The sequence below is a fragment of the Crocodylus siamensis genome, chromosome 13 (assembly GCF_052110815.1).
Source record: "Crocodylus siamensis isolate JL-2025a chromosome 13, ASM5211081v1, whole genome shotgun sequence".
Classification (NCBI taxonomy): Eukaryota; Metazoa; Chordata; order Crocodylia; family Crocodylidae; genus Crocodylus; species Crocodylus siamensis.
Window position 1 is genome coordinate 8951918 of NC_143407.1, and position 27150 is coordinate 8979067.

The window sequence follows — 27150 nt, forward strand, 5'->3', positions numbered from 1 at the left end:
ATACCACAAGTGGCATAGCCAAGCCTGTGTGGCATGTTGGGGACGGGAGGGGTCAGAGAGCAAAGACAGCAGATTGGGCAGGGCAAGGAACAGAAAGAGTAGCTGGGCAGAAGGGGCACAGAGTCAATATGGGATGGTGTGTGGGGGGCTAACTTGTGGCATGCCTGCCAAAAGGGCTAGCCCCTGCTAAGCTAGTGTAAGAGCTTCCTCAATGACTTCTGATGCTTATGAAGTGGGTCAGGCTTTGAGACGTGGGGAAGGAAAAGTATCCAGAGATGCAAAGCAGAGTGGGGAAAATTGTTGCTTACAGAAGGAAGGCCTGCTTTTTGGGTACCAACTTCTTAATATCACAGACTGCTAAAACTTCCAACTCCACAATTTTTGCAACCAGAGCAAGAGTTAATGAGGTGTGGTGAATTATGCACTTGAGCTATCGATCGGCCAGCTCAGTAAAACCTTAGTCGGCATATATAGACCCGTATCTAGCTTTTACCTTGGAAATCCATTGGGAAGTAGCCAGAAAAGCTCATAAAGGAGTGTCATCAAACTAGACGCTGCGCTTTTGTCTGAACGCTGACTTCTGTGATGCCATTTACAAGGTGACTGAGATAAAGAGAAGGACTTTTTCAGTTGTCTTTTATGTTTGATGGAGAGGAGGGAAGGTGTGGTTGGGTGCTGTGTTTCCTCCTGTTTGGCGGGTGTCTATAGCACAGAGGGAGGGGGCTAATTCAGGAACTTGGTAATGAACTATTAAAGACATGACCCACAAATTTCTATTCCAGGTCTCTCAACTATCCCCTTTGCTCTCTGCTATATTCGTGCCTGCTGCTCTTCTCAGACTGTGTCGGTGCATGATGGAAGAAGCCAGCAGCCCTGTTCTTTTTCACTTCCGTTAGAGGAACAGGAGCAAAGTGCTACTTACTAAAAGATAAACAGAGCTTACAAAACAGTACGCAGATGTTCTCAGGCATGTCGAAGCTTTCAGAAGAATATCACGTGCAGCACAATGCCAGCAGCAGGACTAGGTGATAGTTGTACATCCTAGTAATACTAAAAAGTTGGGTAATTATGTAGTTTTAAAAGGACAGGTTGCAGATCCTGGTTGGTAAAACTTACCCCTGTCTCCTGGAGCCAAAGGGTGTGTTTTTACCCTTCTATAGATGCTGTTTTCAGAAGTCCAGCTATCCTTTGGGGGATTCAATGGGGGGTGAGCAGCCTGAACTAAACACAAATATTCCATAAGCTTTTCTGGCTTCAGAGAAAACACTCTCTGTCTCCCGAGATGACCTGGGATTAATTTTAGCTGAAGTAGTTGGCTCAGTTGCTACCTTGTTGCAGTGAATTAATGTGCCACCTTCTACAGTGTCTGGTTTTTATGCTCATTGCCTAGAAAAATGGCAGAGGGTTGCAGCTGCACCACAACGGACTGTGATCTCACTGACGGGCTAAAGCTATTGGCTTTTTCATACAGGTCATATTCCAAGCTGGGTGCTGACATTCTGCTTGTATAAATTGCCCTGTTCAGCCTAACGGGATCCAGGATTGATCACATCCTTCCTTGCTGTTGTGTAATGGTGCTGCATGCTGTTAAACAGCTGCTCTTTTCTACCTTGGCGGTGACTGATTGTCTCGGATGTGCTCGACCATGGAGCTAACCTACGGATTTGCACTGGGACCTGGCACCTGCGGTTCTGATGTACGGCTAAGTTCTACTTTCTTTCACAAGTGGAGTTTTAATTGAGAGTTGGGGTTTGTTTTGACCTCAAATTTAAAAACCAAAGCCAAGAGCAAGAATATTTTTGCTGTTCTAGTCACCTTCACTTATATTAGCCACTCTCTTATCCTAGGTCCATGTTCCCTTACTGAAGTTCCTGATGGCTGATGGGTATCAGCTCAGCAAGTCGGGACTGCGATAAAGGCACGTAGGTTTGTTTTGCCTGTTGCAGAGCCATGCCCCCCCCCCACAGACCTAATGAATCAAGCTTGTCGCATCAGCAATAGCAGCCACTGTCATTTGAGCAGCTTGCTTTACCAGCCAAGGACTGGATAATCCAGAGCATTTCTGGCGTGTCTGTTTGAAAGCAGGTTACAGAAGCTTCAGCGGGAGCCTGGGAAAGTGCAATCGCGGTAGGCTGTGTTGCTGAAGGGGTGACTAGGGGAAGAGTGGGTTGGGATTTCAGGTTATTGCTTTGTTTTGGTTAACGCAATGCCTAGCTGGAGTGTTTCAGGGAGAGGAGGGGATACTGTAATGCTCCTGTGTGGTTCAGGCTCTGCTGTGATGTCTGGATTGAACTGACAAGGTATCTAAGCCTTGCTTTAACAATCTGGCTCTTGTAGAAACCAAAGCCCTCGCTTGCGAGGTTGTAACAGGTTTCTAGAAGGCACTCCCAGAAGCCCAGGAACTGCCCTACTGAATTCAGGCCAGGGTCCTTCAAAGCTAGTGTCCTGTTTCCGACTGTCTGGCCTTAATGAGACATGCCTGGAGCTCCATGAGGCAGCTCCAGACTAGCGTACACAGTTTATGGCTGCGTGGAAGTCCTGTAGCACATCCTTATATAACGCCTCTACTACTGCGGTGTGACGGCTATTCTCACGGTTCCTGCAAATGCTTAATTTGGCCACAGTGCTGCTTTGTGTGTGAGCCCCACTTGTTAAAATGTATTTCATGTCAAGGGGAAAGCGGTTCTCGCTGGGCTCCGGGTCCCCTTCTCTACCCCACATGGTGGTGTTCGCTTCTGTGCTGTCCTCTCTTTCACTTCGTTCATATGGGTTGTCTCTGAGCTCACTCCATTGAATTTCTATTTCTCTTTGCTCTTTCGAGCCGACTATTTTAACGTTTGTTTTCTCACTGGACCATTAAAATGAGTTGCTCTTGTTTTCATGCACTTCTGCGTGCCGTTTGGGTTACAAATTCAACTGGAAGAGAGTCAAATGTTGTTATGATTTAGGCAAATTATTCAGGTGTATTGGTAGTGTTAGGATGATGGTGTTGCCAAGAGGATCCAGAAATTATGCAAGAGGCAAGGATTTTATTTGGGCGGTGATCTCTTATTGGCCTGCCTGAGTGCTTGGGATCATAGGGTCGTAGAAGTCGGGTCGGAAGGGACCTTGTAGATCTTCAAGTCCGACCCCCTGCCTGGGCGGGAGAAAAACTGGGCTCAAATGACTCCAGCCAGGTCGGCATCAAGCCTCTTCTTAAAGACCCCCAGGGTAGGAGCCAGCACCACTTCCCTTGGAAGTTGGTTCCAGCTCCTAGCCGCCCTGACCGTGAAGTAGTTCTTGCGGATGTCTAATCTAAACCTCCTCCCCAACAACTTGTGGCCGTTATTCCTTGGAATAGAGTTAGGTGAGCTTTTTGTAATGCAAGGTATTTCTCGGGGGTCTGTAGCAGTTCGGTGCCTACAGTTCCAGACTAGCAGACTCTTGATTCATTTAATTGACCACAAGCTGCTTTTCATCTTCATTGTGCTTCTGTTTCCCCATTTGAATGTGGAGGTGATGATACCGGCTGACCTCTGGAAAGTGCTGAGAGCAATTACATAACCCATGTTGGTTATACAACTTTGATTCCAGGATTAAAGAGTTCATCTGGATTTTGAACATGTATAACCAGGGCAGCAGAAGTCATCTGGGGAGACTACTTGCAGTGCTTGAAAGAGCACTCGGCGAGGTACGGGGGAAAAGCACTAATGCCGGGGGCTCTGCAGAGCTCTGTGCTGCTCTGCTTTACTGCTTATTAATGGCATCTTTGATCTAGCTTCCTCCACCACAAGTCTACCCTCCTGACCCGAGCACTTTTTCAGTGTACGCAGCCTCATCATAACCATCCGGTGAGGTTTCTCATATGGGAAGGACAAGGCCCAGAGGCGGAGTGATTTGTCCAAGGTCACACAGAGCGTCTGTGGCAGAGGATGCTAGGATCGTGCTTTGATTGGTGTTCAAAGACGGCGTTTCTAACGATGCACCTCCCTGACCTGCATCCTGTGTGACCCTGCGCTGGTGGTGCCCATGTGAAACCCTCCCGCGGCCCAGGCCAGCCCCGATGCCAGCATCGTCTTTTGCCTTTCTGCCTCTGCAGAAGTCTGAGACGAGGCGACTGCCTTGCCTGCTCTGCCTGTGGGAGCTGTAGCGCTCTGAAGCGTAGGGTGGGCTTGTGGCGAACTGGTGATCCCGAGACACCAACAATAAAAGAAGTGGGGAGAATACTGGGCAGGGGAAGAATCTTACAACAAAAAAAAGGCTGGAGCATGAGGAGGAGGCAAAACTCCTCAGGCCTCATACAACATCCGCCTGAGGGCCCAGTCCATCCACGGTGACTCTACTTGGGTCTAGATATGCCTCTGCTCATCTGCCAAGTACCTCAAAGTGTTAACTAATTAGGCTTTAATGGAAATGAATCAGCCTTAATCAAAACACTGCTGCATTGTTGCGGTTAATTATTTATACCGCAGTAGCACCTGAGGGTCCTAACTGTGATCAGCGCTTGGTTGATTGATGTATGATCTCATAGCAAGACATAATCCCACCCTTTTAAAGACCCCCGAAGGGGTCTTTAGAAGGAGGCTTGATAACTACCAAGCTGGGGTCATAAGAGGCCTGTGTTCATTCCTGCCCAGGGCAGGGGGTCAGACCAGACGATCTGCTCGGGTCCCCTCTGACCCTACTTCTACGAAACTATAATGCATGAGGTTAGGACTTTGGGAGACTGGGGCCTTAATAACTTTTCCTGGATTCTTTTCTCTAAGGGCATCCAGCGTTTGTTGGCCGGTCTGATTTACCTGAGGGTGGAGAGGAGGGGTTGGAGGGAGGCAGTGAATGATCGCTCCAAGATTGAATAGAGGGCGGTGGGAAATCTGTCTCCACGTACCCTGGATTGCTGCAAAACTTTGAGGGAGGCTGTAACGCAAGGCTGGATCTGGATGTTGGGGTCCATCCAAGGTTGGGGTCATGAGCCAATGTCTGTCTGAAAGCTTTAAACAGCAATGCGATTCTGCAGACATCCTGCCTGCCACCCAGGGACTTCTCCATCTGGCCTAGTGCCATCACTAAAGGCTTAGAGTCGTGTGAGGTCAATAATGAACTTCAGAGGCAAGGGCCGCTCTTCTTGGGTGGCTTCATCTGCCTGGCACTTGGGTGACCTGTGCTTTCTGCTCTCGGGGCTGCTGCTTCGCTTGTAGCCGACATGAGAGTGTCTTGAGCCAGTTGTGTCCAAGGAGCCAGCCACGTTTCCCTCCTGCCTGGGAAAGAGCTGCTCATCTTCATGCATTAAGGACCTAGCCTGATTGCGTGTAATCTCATTAAGGGAACAAAGCTTCTTTGCAACCTCCAAAGGGGTCGTAGGAACAGGAGGTAGGGCAGGTTTTAGGAGGAGCAGGGGCAGCTGCTTATCCTTACTGGCAAGAGGGCTGAGGCTGCAGGGAAAGTGGGTTATGCAGGAGGCATGAGCAGAGGCTGTTTGTACTGGGAAGACCTGACTAGCGCTGGGACCAGCTGCAGGAAAAGATGGGAAAAGTGTAGTCCTGCTGCGTTGCTTCTCGGCGGCCGAGTGAGTGGGGCTGGGATCACCAGGGAGCAGCTGCAGCATAAACATCTGCACTTGCACTAACAAGATCCTTGTGAGACAAATGTCAAGGTTTGGGGAGTTGCGAGCAGGCTTCCTCCCTCTCCTGGCTGGGTCCGTGCCCTCTCCTGCCAGGGGGGCAGGTCGGGCTGTTAGGAGTGGGGCCGCGTGAGGGCTGGTGCTCTGCTAGCAGCACAGCGCAGGGGCAGGGGAGCTGGGACCAGCACAAATGCTCTGTTTATAAGAGGCAGCAGCAAGGCTAATAAACAAGGGGGTTTCTCCAGCAGCCCGGAGCAGCCGAGCACATTCCAGGGAAAGCAAGCCTGCCGGGAGACCGTCCAAGAGCAGCTGCTGCCCTGCAAATAATTTCTTTGCTAATGTCCAGACCTTTCCATCACCTGCTGGTAGTGCATCATCTTTGCACATGTTTCAAAACATCTTAGCCATTCACCTTCCCGTGGCTCCTGTGGGTCTGTCGTAGGCTGGAAACTCTTTAGCACTCGGACCGTCGCAGCCCAGCCTTTATCTTGCACCTGGCACAAAGAGGCCTTAACGTTGCTGAGGTTGGGAGTGCAATTGCAGTGCAAATATGGGAAGAATCGGAGGTTGGCCATTAGGGGAGCCAGCTCAGAGAGGGGCAGTGATGTCCCTGAGGTCGCAAGATGAGTTAGAGTCACATCTAGGAGGGCGACCCAGCTCTCCCGGTTCCCGTGCCACTAGGCCGCGCTTCCCCTGTATCAAGGGCCTGCAGGGCTGCGGGAGGTTAGAAGGACTGGACAAGAAAAGTTTCCAGCTGTGCTTTCAAATGAAACGGCAGGTGGATGCTAGAGAAGGAAATGGGGAGGCCGTGCTGTGTGTCAGAGGCCGGTGCTGGACGGGTAGAAGAGGGCACGGACCTGCGCCTGGGTCGTGCTCGGTGGGAGCAGCCTGGGAACCTGGTGCAGGGGGCAGCGGAGGCAAGAGCACAATGCTGGAGGGCTGGCGGGGGTGGCCTACGGGGCAGAAGCAAAGACCTAGGAGCCTGGAGACCCGAGTTCCCTCTCGGTGACCTCGGACGAGCCGCTTCCCCTCGGCATGCCTCAGTTTCCCTGGCTGCGAGGAAGTCGTAACCCGTCTTCCTCCTTGAGACATTGTCCGGCTTAATTCTTTCAAGCCTGCGAAGTGTATGGCGAGCCTCTGCGGGACGGGTCCGGGGTGCCGTTCGTTTCCCCCAAGCCCTTCCGCCAGCCCCAGCCTGGCTTGCGCTCGCTGCGCGAGACAGGCTCGATGGGGGAGGGCTGAGCTTCTCCGTGAGCTTGTGTACACAAGTGTGAGAAAAGCCAGGCTGTGGGAAGGCAGCGGCCATAAACAGATGCTTCGGGAGCAGAAGAATGTCCCACTGGGCATAGCGCTGCGGCAGGCGGCTCTCGTCCCCCCGGCTCCCCGCTCCTGCCCCTGAAGCCGTGGGAGCGCAGCCCGGCGCACCCTCATTCCTGCTCAAAGGTAAGCGGGGCGGGGGCAGGCTGGGCTGCGTACTCCTTGCTGAGGGCTGCCTGGGGTGGGGGGTTGTGTGTGGGGTGCAGCAGGTAGTTGGCATCTCTGCCATGCCCCCAGGGCTGGCCTTGCACCTCCAGGTTGTCCCGGCTTCAGAGCAGGGGCTCACGCGTCTGCTCGAGAGATTGGGCAGCCAGGTGTGGTGCTCAATGGGACCCCCGGTCCCCCTCCATCTCAGGGCCTGGCCCTGCCCCCTCTCCCCAAGTTTGCCGAAGCTGGTGGGTGAGGCCTCATCATACCAAGGGTGCTAGAGTCTGCGGCGGGGCGCAGCCCATGCCAGCACAGCTGGCATGCGCCCCAGAGGAGCCTGGCCGAAGCCTGCCACCATTGCGCATGGAGGAGCCGGCAAGTCTGCGGGAACCTGGAGCCTGAGACCCTGATAGCCGGGACCATGGGGGCAGGGGTCGAGAGGGCTCTGAGGAATGTTCTTGCTCCTTTCCCAAGCCTCTGGGGGGACTGGGGCAGGGCAGCTCCGCTCCCTGCTCCGTGCAGGTCTGCCCCAGCACAAAGAGGAGACCGTGGTGGGCAGAGCATCGTGTAGACCTGCATGGAGCTCGCTGCGCAGGGCTGGGATCGGAGCTGGGAGCGTGGGGTAGGGAGCGAGGCCTGGGTGTTAGGCGGCATCTCCGTAAGTGACCTTCTAGTCTCTGTCCAGAGCATCACCGGCCTGGATGGAGAGGCCCTGTGTAAGCCCCCCGAGGGGGGCCTGGGTCCTGCCTGCTGCTGGCAGTCATGGTGCTGCTAAAGGCCCCATGTTCAGCCCCGACGGGGTTAGTGACACCCACAGCCTGTGGCAGGTGCTCGGGCAGAGGGGGAAACGATTCTGGCCTCGCTTTCCCTTCCGGTTGCTGCAGACTCTGCTGCTGGCCTTGGTTCTCTGCCTGCTCCTGGGTTCGGATAGAGGTCTATGGGCTTGTTTCCAGCCATGGGAAAGCCCTGAATCCCCGAGGCAACAACGATCACCCTCTCTGGCAAGGATTAGCCCTGCCTGCTTGCTCTGTTTCGGGTGCTGGCTCCTCTTTCCTGGAGGGGAGTTCTGCCCGGCTGTGGCATTGGCACCTCTCTATATTTCTCTCTTGCCTCCAGGGCTGTACGGTGCCCCATGAGCTCCAGGGAGAGGCCTGCTGTCCCCCTGCAATGCTCCTTGTCCTTCTCCTCTTTCTTGAGCTCTCCTTCTGGGTCCATGGACAACCCCTTGACAGCCTGGACTGCCAGGGTCCTGGCAGGCGCATCCCTCTGCCCCCACCAAGAGCTGTCGGTTGATGTTTATGGCAAGATCACATGGGTAAATACCCATCGAGGCATTCAGTTGGGTCATTTAATCGATAAATACCTGCATGGCCTTTTTAACCAAGCTGTTACTTGCATCTTGTGCCTCAGTTTTCTTATCTCTAAAATGGGACTCACAGTAGAAATTTCCTTTGCAAGCGCTACTCATTTAAAATATCACAAGAACTATGTATTCTTGCTATTTCCGCTGAGCTCGCAAGCGCTTCAGGCCCAGGATATCTGTTTGTCCTGTGCTTGTACACAGCCAAGCACAGCGGCGCCCTAGATGCTCTGTCATTGCAAATAATCCAGAAGAAGAGGAGTTGGTCACGGATGCGTTTCTGAGCATCACGTTTGATCCCATGAGCTTTGCTTTCCTCTCTCCTGTGTTCAAGGTGCCCAGCCACACTTGCCAGCCTTCTCACACAGCTAGAACCAAAGCGTTCCCTGGTCTTCTCTGCACTAGGGGGGCTTTGCTGCGCTCTTCACCGCTGCCAGTGCCGGCTCACCTTTGTCCCCGAGGACTGCATTGGGATCCTCGGTCTAGAACTAGCTGGCAGCATTTAGGATCTGGTCAGGACCAGCTCCTGTGGGAGGAGTAAGGGAATTCATCCCTTTTCCAATCCGGTCACGAAGCCATCTTGTGCTGGACTTCAGCTGAGGACATGATTAGGACTGTGGAGTCTCAGAGGCTGGTGGCTCAGCCCTTGCTAGGACCCATTGTGTTGCTAATGCTGCTGAACCTAAGCTGATGTTAGCAGCCGTGAGGAATTTTTGCACAGGCAGCTCTGTCCTTCAAGTGATAAGCCAGTTCTTGCTATCTGAAGTATCCACCTCTGCCCTGCATCTGCATTTTCACAGACCTGCATCTTGCATGTTGGCTTCTATTCCACCCTGGAGAACACGTAACACCAACAGACTCTCCCGATGCCCGAAGTAGGGTGTTGGTGCCCGAAAGCTGGCAAAGAACGATTTTTCCAACTACTTAGTCTAATAAAAGAGATCACGTCTGCCCAAAGACCCTTGTCTGCCTATGTCCTCAGACAAACACGGCTACAATCAGCAACACCTCTGCCCTGCTCACTCTCACCTCGTTCCAAGTCTCATCTGTCCCTCTCTCCGCCTTGCTTTGATCTCTGCTTCCCTCCATCTCCACCTGACTGACTGTTTTATTCTTTGATTATAACTCCCAACAGTCCTGAATGCATATGGCTTATGTGAAAGTTGCTGTGCATTATCGCTTACGTTTTACTAGGCCTGCTGTTATATGTTGGGCCCTTTTTGCTCTTTAAATCATTGTGAAATTGGATGTACTATTTAAGGAAACCTATCTACTTTATACCAGGGATATCATGCGTGTGTTTATTTTAGCACTGGCAGCGTGCTTGGAGAGCTACAACACTCACAAATCAAGCAGGTCCTTGACCTAGAATACAACACAGTCATATACATGCTTACCTCTCTTCTGTATGAAAGCTCTTCTTAGCTTTGGTCCTGTTTGCCATTAGCAGGATCATTCGCATGGTAAGGTTTTAAGAGGGGCCTTAATGAATAATTATAACTGTGCATGGCTCTTATCTACCAGTTTTCATCTGTAGAGGAAATTGCTTTACAGACAGGACAGAATCATTAGCCCAAATTTGCAGGAGGCACCAAGAGACTTAATAATTGACTAGCACCTAAATACTAATTCCTGTCCCTGGCCCTCGGTGCTTTTTGTGAAGACAAGCAAGTGGCTTTCTATGATGATCCACAGCACCGTTAACAAAGGTATAACCTCGTTACAAAGGAAATGATGCCAAGTGTAATCTGATAAATACGGGGCCTGTATCTTCTTACTTGTCCTCGGGCATCCTTCTGAGTCCATGCTTCCTTGCCTTGATCTGCTCTGACTGCAAAGGCATCCGTCAGGATTGAATAACCCAAGGCCCAGCCAGGATTCTTCCAGCAGCTAGATATTGTCTGATCCTAATGTAAGGGGCTCATGGGTCCTGTTGGGTGATGAGGAGGACAGGCCCCACCTGTTAGAGGCAGAGCATCTGCATTTCATGCCAAGGTCCAATCCAGAGTAAACCAAAGTCAATAGGACCCTTTTTGGCTGGTGTCAAGGGGCTTGGGATGTGTATTCGAGGTGATTGCAGGGACAGAAGCCATATTTGACACCTACTCTCAGACCTGAGAGAGAGCCCAGTGCAGGTACCACCTTTGCCATGGGCTTAGTGTGATTTTGAAGATATGCTGGGCAGGTGGGTGGACGGGACTGTGCAGCTCAGATCCTGGCTGCCCTTGCCCAGGGGTTTACTTCATGCTTGAGAGTGTCCAGATCTGTAACGAATGGAGCTTCCTGCCCTAAATGCCTGTGAATCTGCGTGAGATTGCAAGCCAGCGTCTCTCTCCTTCCTCCACAAGTGCCACCAGCGGAAGAGGGGCTGGGAGCCTGCTGCCTTCAGCTCATGCCACCCAGGTAAGGAGCGGGGAAATGCCTGTGCCCGATCCCTGTGACCACATCAACGCTGAGTAGGTCAGCTGCCATCCGAGAGTGGCTTGGGGTTTGCGGGGCAGCGTAGGAGCCATATCACAAAGGGGTGAGGGGGGAGAGAAGACACCCAATAGTTTGCGCTTGGTTTTGCTCCCTATTGCAGCTGCCTTGGCGCCCTGTCCCTATGCCAGCACTCGCCCCCAGTTCCCTCTTTGGGTTTGGTTCTGCTCCTTGGCACGGTCACAGCGGACTGCGCCCCAGGCTCACCTGGTTCTGCATCTTGGACTTGACAGTGGCCAGCCCCAGATGCTTTGGACAGAGGTACAAGGGACCTGCAGGAGGCAGGAGAGAGGATAATCTGCCCCCAAGGGGAATCTCCCTAATTACTGGAGAGTGGCTTGCTGAGGTGTAATGACCCCGCTAACATTTTCCTAGTGTGAGCTATTTGACGGGGATAATCTCGTCACCGATGTAAGTGCCCGGTCCCTCTTTGAATCCTATCTAATTCTGGGCCCCCATAACTTCCTGTGACAAGGAGCTCCACAGCCCGTCTGCACCTTGTATGGAAATCTTTCTTGTCATTTGTTTTGAAGTTTCTGCCTTTAAACTCCCGTTGGTTCTCGTTATGAAAGAGAGAGGCCTCAGTCTACCTTCACCAGCTCATTTGTTATTCTCTAAGATTTTATTGCCTTCTCTTTCTTTTTTTTTTGCTTTCTAAAGGATCAGCCCAGGCTTTTCAGTACCTCTTGCTGTGAGGGCTTTTCTAGGCCCTTGATCATTTCTCTGACACCCTCTTGTCCCCCAAGATCCTTTCTGGATAAGGGGTGACCAGTCCCACATCCTGCACTCCATGTGACTGTGCATCACTGATTTATACAAAGCTGTATAACAGTCTCTGTCCTGTTACTTGGGCACCGTTGCTTTTTGACGGTAGCTTCACACTGAGCAGAAAACTACAGTGGTGATGTCTACAGGGACACCCAGGTCCCTTCCCTAAATCAACCCTGTCAACTCAGTGCCCTGCAAGACTTCTGGGTAGCTTGAACTTTTCCCTTTGTTGTGCATTGTTTTGCATTTATCAACTCTGAACATCACTTGCCCTTGTGGTGCCCGTTCGGTAAGCTCAGTTAGGCTTCTCTGCAGGTTCTTTATGCTCCTCGCTGGGTTTTGCTTCATCTGAACCAGCATTGCTCAACCTGTGGGTCGTGACCCAAAAGTGGGTCGCAAGAATATATCAAAAGGGTTGTGAACAGACTTTTTAAAAGTGGATTCCTCTTTGAAGGAGAAAACTGGGGGAAACCATGGCTTTTCCCTTGCAGGCTTGCAAAGTTCCAGCCTGCAAGAGACTGTTTGGGGGGGCCTGTGCCCCACCACCCCTCACACAAGGGGGCGGTGGGTCAGGAGCGAGGGGCACTGGTCGGGACTGCCCACTGATGTTTACAAATGGGTCCTGGTACAAAAAAGGTTGGGACTCACTGGTCAAAACCACTCTGTGCCCTCAGCAAACTTTGCTGCATGTCTGCTCATCCCTTTTTTCCAGATCATTGTGTTAGGGTTAACTGCTCAGGGCAAGAGGTTACCATGCGGGGCTCAGGACTATTATATAATCCTGAGCACCCCCCATGGTAACCTTGCCCTGAGCAGTTAACCCTAATGGCTCTCTTCCTTCCTGAGCGTGTTTTGCCTCTCGTCTTATCACTACATTTCCTTAACAGCTTTTTTGTGCCGGTCCTTGTGTGAGCCGGTTGTGCCTCCTGCCAGCGCAGGTCACAGCCACCCATCTTTCAGGGGTCAGCTGACAGGTCTTTTATTTGGAGTGCTCCTTTGACGCAAAACGACTCTGCCCACTACATTTAGTGGGGGAGATTGAAAGAAAATACCCTTGTCCTTTCGGTTCTTCAGCTTCTTTCAGGAACAACAATCTCTTTCATCTTCCCCTTCTTTCTCAGCCAGGGCTCTTTTGAGATGCTCCCAGCTGGGAATCCAGCCAGGGGTCTGATCCCCCCTACCTGCTCCTCATTGCCAAACAGACCTTTCTACGTCTTCAGAGGGACTCTACCCTGTCACACCTTGTCAAAGGCCTCTCCAAATCTTAAATAAACTCTCCTCCAACTGCCCTTTTGATACAGTAAAAGAACTCTGATAGCCCGGAGAGATGAGATTTTTCCTTTGCAGTGAGTGTGTTCGTACCAGCTCATATTCTGCCAGCTGTTTATCACCCTATTTTTATTCTAGTTTCATCTAATCTCACACTTTTCACAACTCACCCCTCTCTGATCACAGGGCATCCACCTTCTCGGCCAGTGCTTCTGCCAATGGTCCTGTGCCCCCCTCGGAGATCATCTCCCCCTTCCCCAGCAGTGCGATGCCCATCACACTGACTTAGTTATTTTAAAAAGCCAGCAGATGCAGAAGTGGAGCCACTTCAGTGGGCCGCTAACATGGCTGCAGTGGCATGTTATTAACAATATTGATAATATTACAGTCCCAGAAAGGCTGTTGGTTCCCTTCCAGCCAACACAGATGAGCACTGTCCTCGCCACATAGCCTTGCTACCTCTTTGCCTTTACACTTGCTCATCTACCCACATCCGTGCGTTATCTATCCCTGTACATGACATCTCTTTCTATCCGCCCAGCTGCCCGCTGCTCCAAGTATCTGTTTATCACCCTGCTTATCTGTCCATGTTCAGACACAGGCATTGACCATGACTTTTGTGTGCCCATCCCCATGATATCTAGGCCAGTGGTTTTCAACCCGTGGTCCACGGACCCTTGGGGGGTCTGCAGACCATGTCTAAGGGATCCGCGAAAGATGACTAAGATCAATCAAAAGTATGTGATTATCCACTATCCACACCTCCGTTCAAAATTTCCAGATGAAAAAAAGGTTGAAAATTGCTGATCTAGGCCATTGCTTATGGAAGTTACATCTCCTTCCCGGTGCAGAATTTACTGCCAACGCCGTTGGATAGCTCCTGGTCAGCGAGGCTTAGCCTGGAGTCCTGTGCTTCATTTTCCCCTGTATCTAGGCAGGGAAGGGAAAGTGCTGAGTCAACAGCTTCAGTGGCTGTAGGCATCTATCATTGGCTCTGACAGACACTGCTGGAGGCAAGAGCTGGTTTGCAGGTAAAATCCTAGAGGGCAGCTGGGTTGCTCAGGGAGCTGGCAGTGGGGTGCAGCAGCAGAGAGGTCTGCACCGATAGTTCAAATTCAGCTCTGCTAAGCAGAAACGCAAAGTTGGGTGGTGGACGGTCAGGCTGGTGGGTCTTGGTGCTGAGAAGGGACATGTTTCACTGCCAAGCCCACCACTGCACTAGACACTCGAAAAGGCATAAGAACTGCCATTTACTTGCCCAGACCGTAGCTGTTTTGCCCAGGCTTATGTCACAGGGAAAGTGAACTGGGACGGACCAGGGTTTTTCCCCCTGTTCTCACTTGCAGCCTCCAGCATTTAAGGTCTAGGAAGTTCTGATTCAAACTCTGACTCCTTCCTCCCGTTGTTGCAGTCTCAGCCGAAAGGAGACTGAGCTCACCTCCCAGCCAAAGGTTCAAACACGCGGGCAGAGTGGTGTGTTGGGAGCTTGTCCTGCTGCATGTGTGATGGACGGGGGGGGGAGGGGAAGCCTATTGATGAGAATCAGATCCATCACTTAACAATGACCAGAGCTGTATTATTGTTACGATGGAGTGACAAAAGCAGGCATAGTAGCAGTGACTTGGGACACATGCAGTGCCTCCCATCAGGTAAGCCCAGAGCATTCCCCTGCCATTCTTTAGTTAATAGGTACCACCCCTCTGACAGAGTGCTATCATCACCCCCCAGTGTATCAGTGGGGAAACTGAGGCACATAGCAAGTAAGTGGCTAACGGCAGCCATGGTTTAAAGGAGCCCAAATAGTCCATGACAGCCAGAAGATCTCTACTGAATCGTCCCGGCAGGAGGCTGGCGGGTGATTTCAGTGCAGGAGTTAGAAAAAGGGATACTGAGATGGGGGCTGTGCCGTAGGGGAGCTGCTGTCAGCTCTGCCTCCTCGCAGTCTCCCTCCCCTCTGCCTTTGCAATAAATTCCACGTTTTCTTTCTTTTGTAACTGCTTGAAACAAGCCAGCAAAGCAGCAGCCTCCCAAATAAAACCACCCTCGCTGCCACCTTCCCTGTGGACGCCTCTGCACAGAGCAGAGGAACTGGGAGTCGTTGCTGGGTGAGAAACAGCTTTAAAAATATAACACTGGAGAGGCGTTCTCCCTCTGGCAAGCATGGGGCTATGGCGGAGGTGCCTGTGTCCATAGACTTCCAAGCACCAGCCAAGGGAGACAGCAGCCTTGTAGAGAGGGGAACTGAGGCACAGGTATGTCTTGCCCCAGGTCACCCAGTGAGGGAGTGGGGAGTCCCGTGTGGCAGCTCTGCATCTGAACTGCTCTGTAATAACTCAACAATACTCAAAGAAGGCTTATACTGTGTGGTGGTGTGCTATCGGATGTGTCCTCTAAGACTGGTTGAGCTTATAGTGAGCTGGGAGGACCGGAAAGCAAGCAGGGAAAAGGAAAGCTCAAGGCAGCATGCCCCTTGGCAAACACTTGAGAATTATTATAGGGTAATGGCAGAAACACTGGCTCAGGGCACTGTAGCTTGATTGCCTGAGCCTACCAGACTGATGTTTATTATGAATGACCAAAGCAAGGGGACGAGGGGAGGGCTATAGATAGTATGGTTTAAAATGGGCTGATGCTGACTTGCAAGAAAGGGAGGTGGAGATCAAGATTCATGCTTCCTGCTCTGACCCGTAGACAATACTGATGGCTCAAGTTGTAGCGCTTTGCCCAGGTGTCCCCCTGCTACCGTCCTGTCCCCAACAGCCCTCTCGCAGCTGTGGCCCCCTCTCGCTGACCACAAGGGACGGCTGGGAAATGCCTAGGGTGGTAAGTGCGGTTCGTGTAGGATTCCCTTGTGGATGCTGCCTATTATACCATGTCGGCAGCTTTCCAAAAGGCGCTGTGTTCATCTCGGCGCTGTGCGCGTGCGAGACTTGATCTCCAGTGTATTGACACCTCAGTCTTTATTCGGCTGAGCAGGGCTGTCACTCGGGTTGTTATGAACCCCCTTGGGCTCTTCTTCGCCAACCCCCCCAGCCAAGGAGGACTTGGATGTTTAGGAAACGAGAAGACGCGCAGAAACAGCCCGGGGCAAGCTGCTTGCCGTGAGGCAGGATCCCCGTCAGGTGGCACTCTTGCTCCATCGCCAGCGGGTTGTTTTCATGCCTGCCCAGAGGAGGCTGGCGCTCCTGCTGCCAGGGGATGCAAGGTCCATTTGGCAGCTGGGTGAAATGTAATGAATACAAACATCGCCGTGGACCGGTGACTCATTCCTTTTTGGAAATGGCTTTGGAGAGCACCTCGGTGCCCAGCTTCCCAGGAAGGGAGAGGTCATAAGCAAGGACTCTGCAGCATCAGCTGGCTCCCGCCCGGTCCGGCAGGGATAAAAGGGTGGCATCGAAAGGGTAAGGGCGGCTTAGCACATGCCAGGTGAGTGGCAGTGGAGGCGCAGGCTGCAGAGGGGTGCTGGGGCCAGTGGGGAAGAGGCAGTGGAGCCTGGAAGCGTCCCCGAGCGGTGCGTGGGCTCGCGGTGCAGGATAAGGTTATCATGGGGGTGCTTCTGGTCCTGGGCCTTGGTCTGTGGGTCAGGCCCTGCAAAGGGTGGCTGTGGGGCTGTGCTGTCGCTGGCTCGTTACAGGCTGGTCTCTTCAGAGGAGTTTCTTGTTCCTTAACCTGGGCTCCTCTCCTTCCTTTCAGCAAGCAGCAACTGAAGCAGCAGCAGGTAGAGCTGGCCAGACTCATGGCATCTCCCAACTCAGGTAATGGAGCAGCTGTGGGGCTGAGAGGATGGCGGTAGGGTGGGGGCAAAGGGAGATAGGGTAAGCTGTGTAGTGCCCCCTTGTTCTGCCAAGCATGTGCCTGCCTTCCCCCTCCCCGCTGGGAAGCCAGAGGCTCAGCCGTTGCCCGGCTGGATGCTAGTCTTGGCAAGCTGGGTGTTTAACCCAGATGGACATCCGGGCCTCTCCACGCACTGCACAGAGCAGAGGAACTGGGAGTTGTTGCTGGGTGAGAAACTGTTCCCAGTGCCCCCTTTGCTGTGTCTCAGTAGGAAGTCTACCCTCAGAAGCAGGACAGCAGGCTGCGTCCCTTCACTTGTCTCCTCATCAGTAAGGTCCTCTTTGCTTCGTCTGCAGTGGGCGCACAGGCTGGTGTCTGCCTCCCCCTGCCAGCTGCAGGCACTGCCGTGCAACCGTTGAGCCCTGCGCAGCAGCTGGCACTTCCATGAGTCTTCCCTGAGGCTCAGCCTGTGCTCCCCTCACCAGCAGGGGACGTACTGGAGGACCTGATTTTGGGAGAGGGTCTTTTCCTTGTGCTGTGGCAGGTGCATGACCTGGTGCAATCTGGGCTGTGTGGTACCCAACCAGTATCTACTGATGTGGCCCATGCTGGGCTGGGCTGGGCTTAGCACATCCACTCACTCTCTGTCTTGTAATATTAATAGTAATAATCAATGCACAAATGTTAGATTTCTCATGCCGCCTTGACCTCCAAGGACCCAGAGTGCATTAGCAGTTATTGCTGGAGGAGATGGCTTTCCCTCCGTGTTTGGTGCCCACGCCGTCCAGAGGTTTATGCGGATCCCTGCTGGCTTTTGGCATTGGGTTTAGCAGGAAAGATGCTGCTCATGTTCCCCCTTTAACTCATTACAGACCAAAAGGAACTGCTCCAAGCTCCAACGGGCCTTTCTTCTGCCTTCTCTCTAGGCCTGACGAGCAACTTGCAGGGCTACTCTGGAAGGGTTGTGGCCATGAGGGGGCAGAGCCTGGAGAACAATGAGGTGAGATGGGGGGGGATGAGGTGGGCAGCTGTAGCATCGGGAGGGACTTTACCTACCGGTGCATCCTCTGCTTCTCCCCCATTGATGTGCTCTCTCGCATAGGTTCTTAGTTTAATTCCCTCGGATAGGAAGGAGCACCCCGCTGTCAGGTCTCCTGCCCCCCACCCCACTGCCCCAACTTTGCCTTCTCGCAGCCAGCCCTGCAAGCGTGGGGCCAGGGGCTGCATTCTTCATTGTCCTGGTGGGGGTGGGGGGTGTTTGCCCTGCCCCACGCTGCTAAGACCCACTTTCCTCTGCTGTCGTGTCCTGTGCGCCCCCAGGTGCGAGGCCAGGTGGATGGGGCTGGCAGAAGGGAGCTGGCGCCGCAGGTCGGGGACAGTGGGGAGAGCGATGAAGGTTGGTGAGTGAGTCTCAGGCTATGGAGCTGCCATCCACACCGCTCCCTGGCCTCCTGCCTCTTGCTCCATCTCTTCTTTCTGCTCCCTGCTCCCCTCCACCTGTCTGTCTTCTCCTCGTTCTTCTATTTTCTCCTTCCGCCCCTGCTTCATCTTCTTTCTCCCTTCCATCTCCCTTCCTCTCTGCAGGGCAGAGGAAGAGCAGCAGTGGGGGGGGGGAGGTATCCCCAGCTTTTCAGGCTGCTGGAAGCAGCTTCTTGCCTTGTGCTCTGGATCAAAGGGGCAGACTGACGTCCCCTCTGGTAGAATGGGGCTGTGACCCTGCCCTTCCAGCCAACCCAACCTGCCGCCTTTGAGGCGGGGGCATCGGTCCACTTAAAGGTCCCATGGGGGAGAAGACCACGCTCTCAAGCCCATCTCCTCTCACCCACCCCACTGCCTTCTCCATGAGCAGGAGGGTGTTTCACGATGCCTCTTGGGGCCCAGGTGCCTTAAGCCCCCAGATGGTGTTTCTGGGGAAGCCTTTGAGGTTTCTCACGTGACCCAGTTGTACCCCCGAGCACTGATGGTGCTTTCAACCAAGAGATAGGGCTTGGGTCTTGAGTCACTTCCTTGTGGGTTGGTCTCCTCAGCATCTCTGTTGCGTCTGTCTCTGGGGCCTGCCAGTTCACTGGTGCCCACCCTGCCCCTAAGTCAGCAACACTGGTGGGGCAGGACCCAGTGCTGTTTCAAGAGGGCTCCCTAGTCAGGAGCCAGGCCTCTGCAGACACAGCTGGACTCGCCTAGTCTAGGCCAGGGTAGGACTGGCACAGCAGAACATTATTTTTCTAGGTCCAGAGTGATTTCCCTTGGGGGCTCTGTGACCCGGCCTCATGATACAAGTAGATGGGCCCTTCTCCACTGGCCTGTGCCATACACCCGGTACAACGCCCCCACCCCGTCTAGCTTGGGTGCTTTTATGCCCGTGTCACTGAAGTAACATAGCTCACAGTGATCAGTGTGTTTGTCCCCTGGGAGGTAGAAAGGACATCTTACAGCTTGGGAAGCGAGGCCTGAAGTGACTTGCCTGCTGTCACACAGAGAGGGGGCAGCAGCAGAAGGAACTGGACCCAACTTTCCCAGGTTCCCATGCTAGTGCCCTCCCCACTGTGGCCTTTAGTGTTAGAGAGAAGACATCTGCCTCCACGGAGGCAGCTGGGAGGTGTCTGATCCCCTCTGTCCATCTCCTCTCTTGTCTCTCCGGATGAATGATCGCCCTTTTTCCCCAGATCCTGACCCGGCTGAGGACCTGCTGGTGACCTCTGCGACAGAGCTGTCTGTGCTGGAGAGACTGGGCTTGCACAGGTAGGGTCTCCGGCCGTGGCCTGACCCCTCTTCTCCTCCTACCAAAGTGCAGGGATTAGACACTGCTGCTTGATCAAGGAGCTTGGAGATTTAAACGGTGCTCAGCAAAGGTGACAGAGGGCTGGACTGTGCGTGGAGCCAGGGCAGGTGCCTCGGGGGAGTAGCTGAGGAGGTCAGGGGTTACAGAGCCCCTCACCCTCCATTGCTGGTTCAGATCCAGCTCCGGGGCCTCATACCCCCACTGCTTATATCCCACAGCAGAAGGAGACAGGCCCTGTCCTGGCAGCGACTGAAAGATGCCCCCATTTCAGGGCTGCTTGGGGCCTGAGAGAGATGAGTTTGGCTCTCTCTGGCTCCCAGCGGATGGGTGTTGTTGCCTCTCCCAGCGCCCCCCAACCATTGGCACCGACTGCTAGAGCTGCCTGGAGAGCCCTCGGTGCCATCGCCGAGCCCTTGGGAATTGGCTGCGGTCGGGCACTTGGCTGAGCCCCGTGCTCTGCATTGCCTCCCTTGCTTACACCTGCCCGTGTTCTTCCTTTGCAGAGTGGCTTTGACTGAGCAGGACGTGGAGGTGAGCACTGCCCTCATCCTATCCTTCCAGCAGCTTGTGGTGAGAGGGACTCATGGATTCGTGTCTCCTTCCTCCTTCCCCTGGAAAAATCCGTGCACAGGCTTCAGACACCAGTGCTGCAAGGTGTACTTGGTGCCCGAGGCAAAATGCATCTGGCCGCTGCCCCCTCTGTAGTGTGGTGCTCAGATCTGTGGAGGGTGATACTGGAGTCCTGCAGCAGATGGGCTAACCCAGAGTCCTCTCGTGACACCTCCAGCTGGGTCTGCACCAGCTCAGGTGCTGTCTGTGTGCCACCTGGGGCAGTTATCCAGGGTTTAGGCACGGAGGGACAGGGGCTTTCTCCTCCAGGTGGTCACTTCCCAGAGTTAGTTGTTACCCTCTGAAAGTGGCTTGAGTTCCTGGCTGAGCGGGGTTTCTGTTGTGCAGCACAGGGTCGCAGGGACAGGTGTCTGGGTCCCCAAACTGCAGCCACAGCCGAGACACCAAGGGTATGTGACCAGTGGGGAAACTGAGGCACAGCGTGGTGAAATAACCTGCCCGTTGTCCTCCTGCGAATCAGCGGCAGAGCAGGAAGTCCAAACTCCTGGCCTTGTGCTTTCAGCAAGAACTGTCCTCCCCCTTTTCATGACCCCCTGCTGACTCCCCTGCGCCCCGGCAGTTTCTGTTGCATGCGCACATCCCTTGCGTCCCCTCCTAGGAACCAGGGGCATCCCCTGCACAGCAAAGTGGTTCCTCTGGGCGTGTGATGCAGCGCTTGCTCATTCTGCGGAGTGCTTGGAGGCTTGCAAAAGGCGTCATTAAATCAGCAGGAGATGAGAGCCCTCGTAATAGTAATAATGGGCTTCCCAGGCCCAGGGCTGACACAGGAGTTTTGCTTGCCAGTCGGCATCTGCTGGGCATCTGTTGAGGAGGAGGCCTGTCTGGCCGACTCCTGGTGCCCGCAGATGCGGGGCACCGAACCCTCTGATAGGGCAACCAGTGTTTAGCGGCTAACTCACCTGGAGTGCCTTGATTTAGTTGGTGAGGCCTTTATCTCCCCCTCTTCCCTATCCCACTTCCTTCCAGCAGCCGCCAGGGACCCAGCTGCCTGGGCTGGAGCCCCAAAGCCTTCTGCTGTTGCCCCTTGGGCTGGGGTCCGGCGAGGGGGCATGGCAACGAAGGAAGGGCCCAAGTCTGCTCGTTTCACCGGGTGTAGATCAGGAACTAAACCAGTGTGAGACTAGTGTGGGCCCCAAGTCAGACATGTACAGGACAGGGGTGGCTCCCCCTGTTTACCATTGCCTGCAGGTGGGCAAGCCCCCTCGGTAAGAGCACGGGGCAGGGATGAAAGCAGTACTGACCCAGGGAAGCTCTGCAAGGCCCGATATCTCTCTCCTTCCCCGCCACCCCGAGTTGCTGGGACAGCCACGGAACCGGTTGGGCAGAGCTGGGAGTGGCATCGTCTGTGCCTTGTGACTGGTGTCCCTGCTAGGTGCTTTTTTCCAGGTGTCCTTGGGGGGCTGCAGTGACCCCGTCTGGCCTTTCCCTTTGCAGGCAGCATTTGCGCACTTGGCCTTAGCTTTCCGCTGCGACATGTTCACGCTGCGCCGGCGGGTGCAGGTGGAGGAGCGGGCGCGGGACGTGGCGGAGGAGAACATCCAGCAGGAGCTGGAGGAGTGCCGGGCGGCCGTGCAGGTTGGTAGGGCTGGCCAGAGGAGGGTCCCCAGGGCACAGCCTGCTCTGTGGGGCATCCAGAGCCCTGTCGCTGGCCTGGCTTCCTGCTGAAAGCAGGGGCTGAGGTTGGGTTTTAGATCCCAGCCCTTCAGGCCTGTCTCCCGAGTAGGGAATGGGCATGGGCACGATGAAGTACTGCCAGAGTTAGTGGGACAGATGCCCTTGGCCGTGGTAAGACTTCCCTGTCTCTGTGTGCTCTGGCTCATTCCTCTTTGCCTACAACTGCAGCCGTGTCCTGGCACCCTGGGAGTTGCCTCCTGGGTGGGAGCTGCCTCGCTTGTGGTTCTGGTGCTGGACGCCCGGGGTGTTTGACTCTAGGCTGTTGGTCTGAATCCAGCCAGGTGGGCAGCACCCCAGCACCACCCCTTTCACTGGCATTTCAGTGGCCTGTGTGAAACAAGGGACCCTATCCTGCCCCTGCCCAGACTGGCTCTCCTCTGGGATAGGCTTTTCACCTGGCCTCATCCATCATTGCCAAGCGAGTGGCAGCGTCTGGCTGACTAGTGCTTCTTACGCCACCCAGGGCATCTCCTTGGCTGAACTCTTCCTAGTTCTGGGTCCGTTACAGTCCTGTTGAGGGCACTGGTGGGGGAGCATGGAGCAGCGACCCCAGGGGATTGGGTTAAGTGGAGGTAATGCTGGGCCTCCCGCCCCCTCCCCGCAGAAGCTGGGCCTCTCGTGTCTAGACCCCAGGCGCAAGGAGGTGGTGGAGCAGTTGCAGCTCAGCCTGACGGTGCTGGCGGGGGCCATCGAGCGGGCCATGGGTGCGGCAGAGAAGCTTGGAGCCGTCCATCAGGTTGGTCCATACGGGCACAGACCCCTGTGTGGGGGCACTCAGGGTGGGAGGGGGCTGCTGCCCTGTGGCAGGTGGTGGAAACCCCATCGGGTGGGAACCAGCGCTACTTTGCCTTGGAGGAGTAGTTTGAGGCCTGATGGGTCTCTCCCATCCCTTTCTCCACCCAATATACTATGCTGCTGGGGGACAATGCCGCAGCCTGAGAAGACCCATTGCTTTGGTGGGCTCCCCGGACCCCTGTCCTCACCAGCCAGCATGCCGTCCACCAAGACTCCTAGCAGCAGATACAGCTCCCTGTCGACTAGTGGTGTCCCCGCCACTCCTCTCCTCTGTCTAGCTAGCTTCCCTCCTGTCCCCTGTCCCTGCTGCCACCTGGACCCTTGTATTCCTGCCACTTACTCCTGGGCCTGGTTAACCTGCCCCGTGGAGATGCTCAAGTCTTCTAAGTACAAATGCACCCAGGGGCGTACTTGTCGGGTGAAGTGACAGGCTTGGGCTCGGGGATGTCTTATCCCATGTGTGAGAGGAGGGGGAGCGAGCACTTTCTGGAGGTCTTTGGATTGTTTGATCAGAGCCCCTTTGGGCTGGGCTGCTTGCTTCAAAAGGGTCTGCTCCTGGTGCCATTAGCCATGGCAAGTGGTGGATGCCTCACACCATGGTGGGCACAGTGTAAGCACCTGAGTAGGACAGAGGGGAGCCCGGCCTGTGCCTTCAGTGTGACCCCCCCCCACACACACACACATGCATTTTCTCTGTGGCAGGAGGCGCGGATGAGCCGGGCGACGGACGTGATGGTGCAGCACGTGGAGAACCTGAAGAGGCATCACTTGCGGGAGCACGCGGAGCTGGAGGAGATGAAGCGGCTGATCCAGCAGAACTCCCGCAACCGGCAGCTGGCCGAGACCAGGGGTGAGGTGGGCGCAGCAGCCGGGGGTGCGGAGATGTGGATGGGGCCTGGCACTCAGCAGGTGCGGTGGTCAGAGAGCAGGGTCGGGAGTCGCCACGGCTGGATCCTGCCCCGGCTCCATCACTGGGAAGCCTGGGGCAGGGCCCTGAACGGTGTGCGAGGCCTGTGAGCTGGCTCCAGCCCTGGAGACGCGTTAGAGTCCAGGGGATTTGCTTGTCCTTGTCCCCAACCAGTGACTCCAAGGGTATGGCTGCGAGGGGGCTGCAGTCAGGGCATAAACGCCATGGGGAAATTTCGGAGCAGACTTGCTCTGCCCACACGTGCTGGTGATGCAGCACGGGCATAGCTGGGAATGCAGAGAGCGGTGCGTGCACCCCAGGATGCCTGCCTTGAGGCATAGACATGCCTCTGTGGGTCTTTGGTCCTGCTCCCCATACCACGACCTTAGGGGTTTCCCAGCTGAGCTGCCATTTTCTTCACTAGATACCTGTGCTATGATGGCCAAAGCAACTGGGCTTATGGGACGCCAGCCCAGTCTTGTCCTCTGCTCCAGCTATGCCGAGCCTCTGATGTGCACAGTGAGGGCAGGGCTCGGGGAAGGGCTGTGCAGCCCGGGGAACAAAGCAGCAGGCTGGGCTGGATGGGGTGGGGGGCAGTAAGGGGCTGGTTGCTCTGGGTGTGAGAAGTCAGTCCCTACATAGAGCAATCCCCTCTCCTTGTTCCCTCAGATGATGCAGAGCAGAGGCTGAGGCATCCCCTGATGAGGACGTTCCAGCAGGTGAGGGAGAGCCGGCCCCTTCCCCAGGTGTCTAGCCCAACCCTGCACCCACCAAGCCTCGCTAGACCATAGACCTCAGGCGGGTCCTCTGCATTGCAGGGTCAGGGCGCAAGAGGCAGAGGGACTTGGCCCCAGAGGAGGCTGCTCTTTAGTGTCAGTTCGAATACAGCAGCGATTCCCCTGCGGCCCACAAGGTAGGGGCGGGGTGGGGGAGCTGGCAGGCACCGGGGCAGGCCCATCGGGGGGTCCAAGCGGGGCTGTCACAGGGCCCTGGTGAAATCCGAGATTCCCGGCACATGGGCCGCTGCGGGGGTGAAGCAGCAGGGACTTTCAGGCCTCGGTCTTCATCTCCTCTCCAGTAGGGAGAGAGCTTTGACCAGAAAATCCTGTTAATGCCCCGTCTAGAGCCCAGGGAAGGCTCTTCCACCCCCATGGCGCTGGTGTGAGCAGCATCCCGCCCCATGCTACGGCGGTGAGGGGCGAAAGGCAGGGCAGGAGGATGGCAGGGCCCTCACAGACTATGGGCAGGGAGTGAAACGCTAAACCCCTCTGGGGGCAGTGGGGAGAGGGGCTTTGCTCTCACCAAGTGCCCTCCTTTGTGCCCCAGGTGTCGACTCGCCGAAGAGTCAGCATTGCCGTCATCCCCAAGCAGCTGCTGGTAAGGAATCCAGTCACAGACGCATGGCACAGGGGCACGGCGGGTACAGCCCCCACGATGGTTCCTGGGCTCTGCTCCATGCGCACACAGCGCTCTGGGCACCAGGTTTCTCTCCTGCTCTTTTGTTTCACTCATGCCCTCCCTCGGTTTTGTCTGCAGCACGTTCAAAGCCAAGAAAACGGGCAAGCACCCAAGGATGAGGCAGGGAAGCCGGCAGGGGAGAGCACCCTGAGTGCAGAGAGGTACCGTGACCCTCCCACAGAGCCCCGGGGAGATGGAAAGGATGGACCCCGCTGCTCCGCCGTGGGGAAGGCAGGCAGAGGCACATCAGCTCGGGGCATGACTGCTTCCTTTCTGCTGTGCAGGCAACGCTGCTGCCTCCAGGAGGACTCCACCGACGAGTGCTTCATCCTGCACGTCAGCCCCTCCAGCTCCTTGCACCAAAGCCTGGAGGGCATGGGCAGTGCTCAGCCTCAGGGGGCAGCAGCCCCCTGTGCCGAAGGGTAAGGATGTACTGAGTGCTCCACTGGGCTCCACCCCCGGGGCCAGCTGGGGCAGGTGCAGTTTTCCCCGTATCGGGCAGGGGGCACTGCTGTTGACTAGCCCCTGCTGCATCTTCCTCCCCAGGAGCGAGCCCGAGCTGCGGAGAAGGAGAAGTGCCGGCAAGAGCATGAAGCAGGAGCCCAGCAAGGAGTCGGACAGCGGGGGGCTGAGCGAGGAGAGCGAGGAGCTGGAGCAGCTCAGTCTGATGTGAGCTAACGGCCTCGTCCTCACATGGGACCCTGGGCTGTGTTGGGGCCCAGAGCCTTCGTGGGTGACGTGCGCTCCAGTCCCTTCCGTCATCCCTCATAGGCATCCACCTCTGGGCAGGGGCGCAGGTGCTGGTGGCTAGTCACACAGCAGCACGTGCTGAGGAAGGGAACGTGGTATCCCTTGGAAGCCGGAGAATCCAGTTGTCCAGTGGCCAGGTCAAGGCTAGCCTGTGTGTGGCTCTGGCGTGCTCGTTTCTGTAGCCAACAGCACCCATGGGAGAGATGGAGCTGGTGCACACCTGGCTGCCTTTGCTTCACTGAACCCTGCAGCGTCCATCGCCTCCCCAGGCTCTTACACGCCTTATCCCAGATCTACAGGTTGTTGGTTGTAGCCGTGTTGGTCTTAGGACACAGGCAGGCAAGGTTCTTTGGGCAGATGTGATCTCTTTTATTAGACCAACTAAATAGTTGGGAAAAGGTTCTTTGCAGGCTTTCAGGCACAAACACCCTTCTTCAGGCATTGGGAGACTGCTGCTCCTTGGAGGACACAGAGCAGCAGGAGAGCCTCCCGGTGCCTGAAGAATGGTATGTGTGCCCGCAAGTTTGCAAAAGACTCTTTTTCCAACTGTTTAGTTGGGCTAATAAAAGCGATCACATTATCCCAGGTCTTGCATCTCTCTGGCATAGTGTAAAGCTCCTCGGGACAGGGACCCAAGAGCTGGGTACACTCCTGGTGATGCATTGACCAGGGAGGCAGGAAGCTCTGTCAGAGCTTGGGCTCTGTTTCAGCTCCGGGAGGCAGTGCATACAGCTATGGAAGCAGGGGGAGATGGAGCAAAGACTTCTGGGTTCTTTTCCTGGCTCTGCCTCAGTTTGCCCATCTATATAATGGGTCTGTTATCATCTACTGTAAAGCACTGTAGGCAGCCTGCTGTGAGATGCTGGAGGGAACCAGAGGGGACAGGAAAGCTTTCTTTTCATCGGCATCTCTCATTTACATTGAGTTTAGGTGTTACTTTGAACATGAGGAGAGGGAGGCTGGCGGGGTCAGTTTAAATGCCATGCAGAAACTAGCTCCTTTTCTGTGCCCTTTCCAGTCTCTGGGTATTTTGCTCCAGGAAGGAGGATCAAGACAGCTGCTCTATTTCAGTCGATGAATCTCTTAACTTTCTTCTTGACAGGTCCAGAGGGTCCAGGAAGGAGCTTTGCAGGCTATGGATCTGTCTGCCCCAGTACTACTGGGTTTTCATCTGGCTGCTTTTCCTGGGGATTGCATGCCTGGTTCTGATCCGGATTCTGGAGCTGCAGAAGCAACAGCAGGCAGCGAGCCCCAAATCCTAGCACAAAGGAGCAGGAGGATGAGAGCGACACGTGTCAGACTTGGCACTGCCGGTGCCCCTTCCCTGCTTAATTTAAAAAAAATAAAATGATAAAAATAGCAGTAAAAAGAGCGGGGGTTGATCTTGCAGGGGAAACAGCTGCCGTGTATAGGCTCGGAGGCTGGGCTGCACCGGGCTTGCCGCA

General features: G+C 54.9%; 1 protein-coding gene across 10 annotated transcripts; it reads left to right on the forward strand.

Annotated features, from left to right (window-relative positions):
• Positions 1-466: 466 nt before the first annotated feature.
• On the forward strand, positions 467-27057 carry LOC149853845 (uncharacterized). Of its 10 annotated transcripts, none has more exons than XM_090025992.1 (16): positions 467-2127; positions 10772-10826; positions 16632-16693; positions 17585-17712; positions 18033-18108; positions 19376-19451; positions 19995-20022; positions 21556-21696; positions 22400-22531; positions 23293-23440; positions 24167-24216; positions 24824-24874; positions 25034-25116; positions 25240-25377; positions 25502-25624; positions 26808-27057. In XM_090025992.1, the coding sequence occupies exons 2-16, from the start codon at positions 10816-10818 to the stop codon at positions 26965-26967; spliced, it is 1407 nt and encodes a 468-aa protein (XP_089882118.1). In that variant the 5' UTR covers positions 467-2127; positions 10772-10815; the 3' UTR covers positions 26968-27057. The 10 variants fall into 10 exon arrangements, with proteins under 10 accessions (XP_089882118.1, XP_089882119.1, XP_089882116.1 ...); XM_090025993.1 differs by having other exon boundaries at positions 17639-17712; XM_090025994.1 differs by lacking the exon at positions 467-2127 and adding an exon at positions 4970-7042 and having other exon boundaries at positions 17639-17712.
• The last annotated feature ends 93 nt before the right edge of the window (positions 27058-27150 follow it).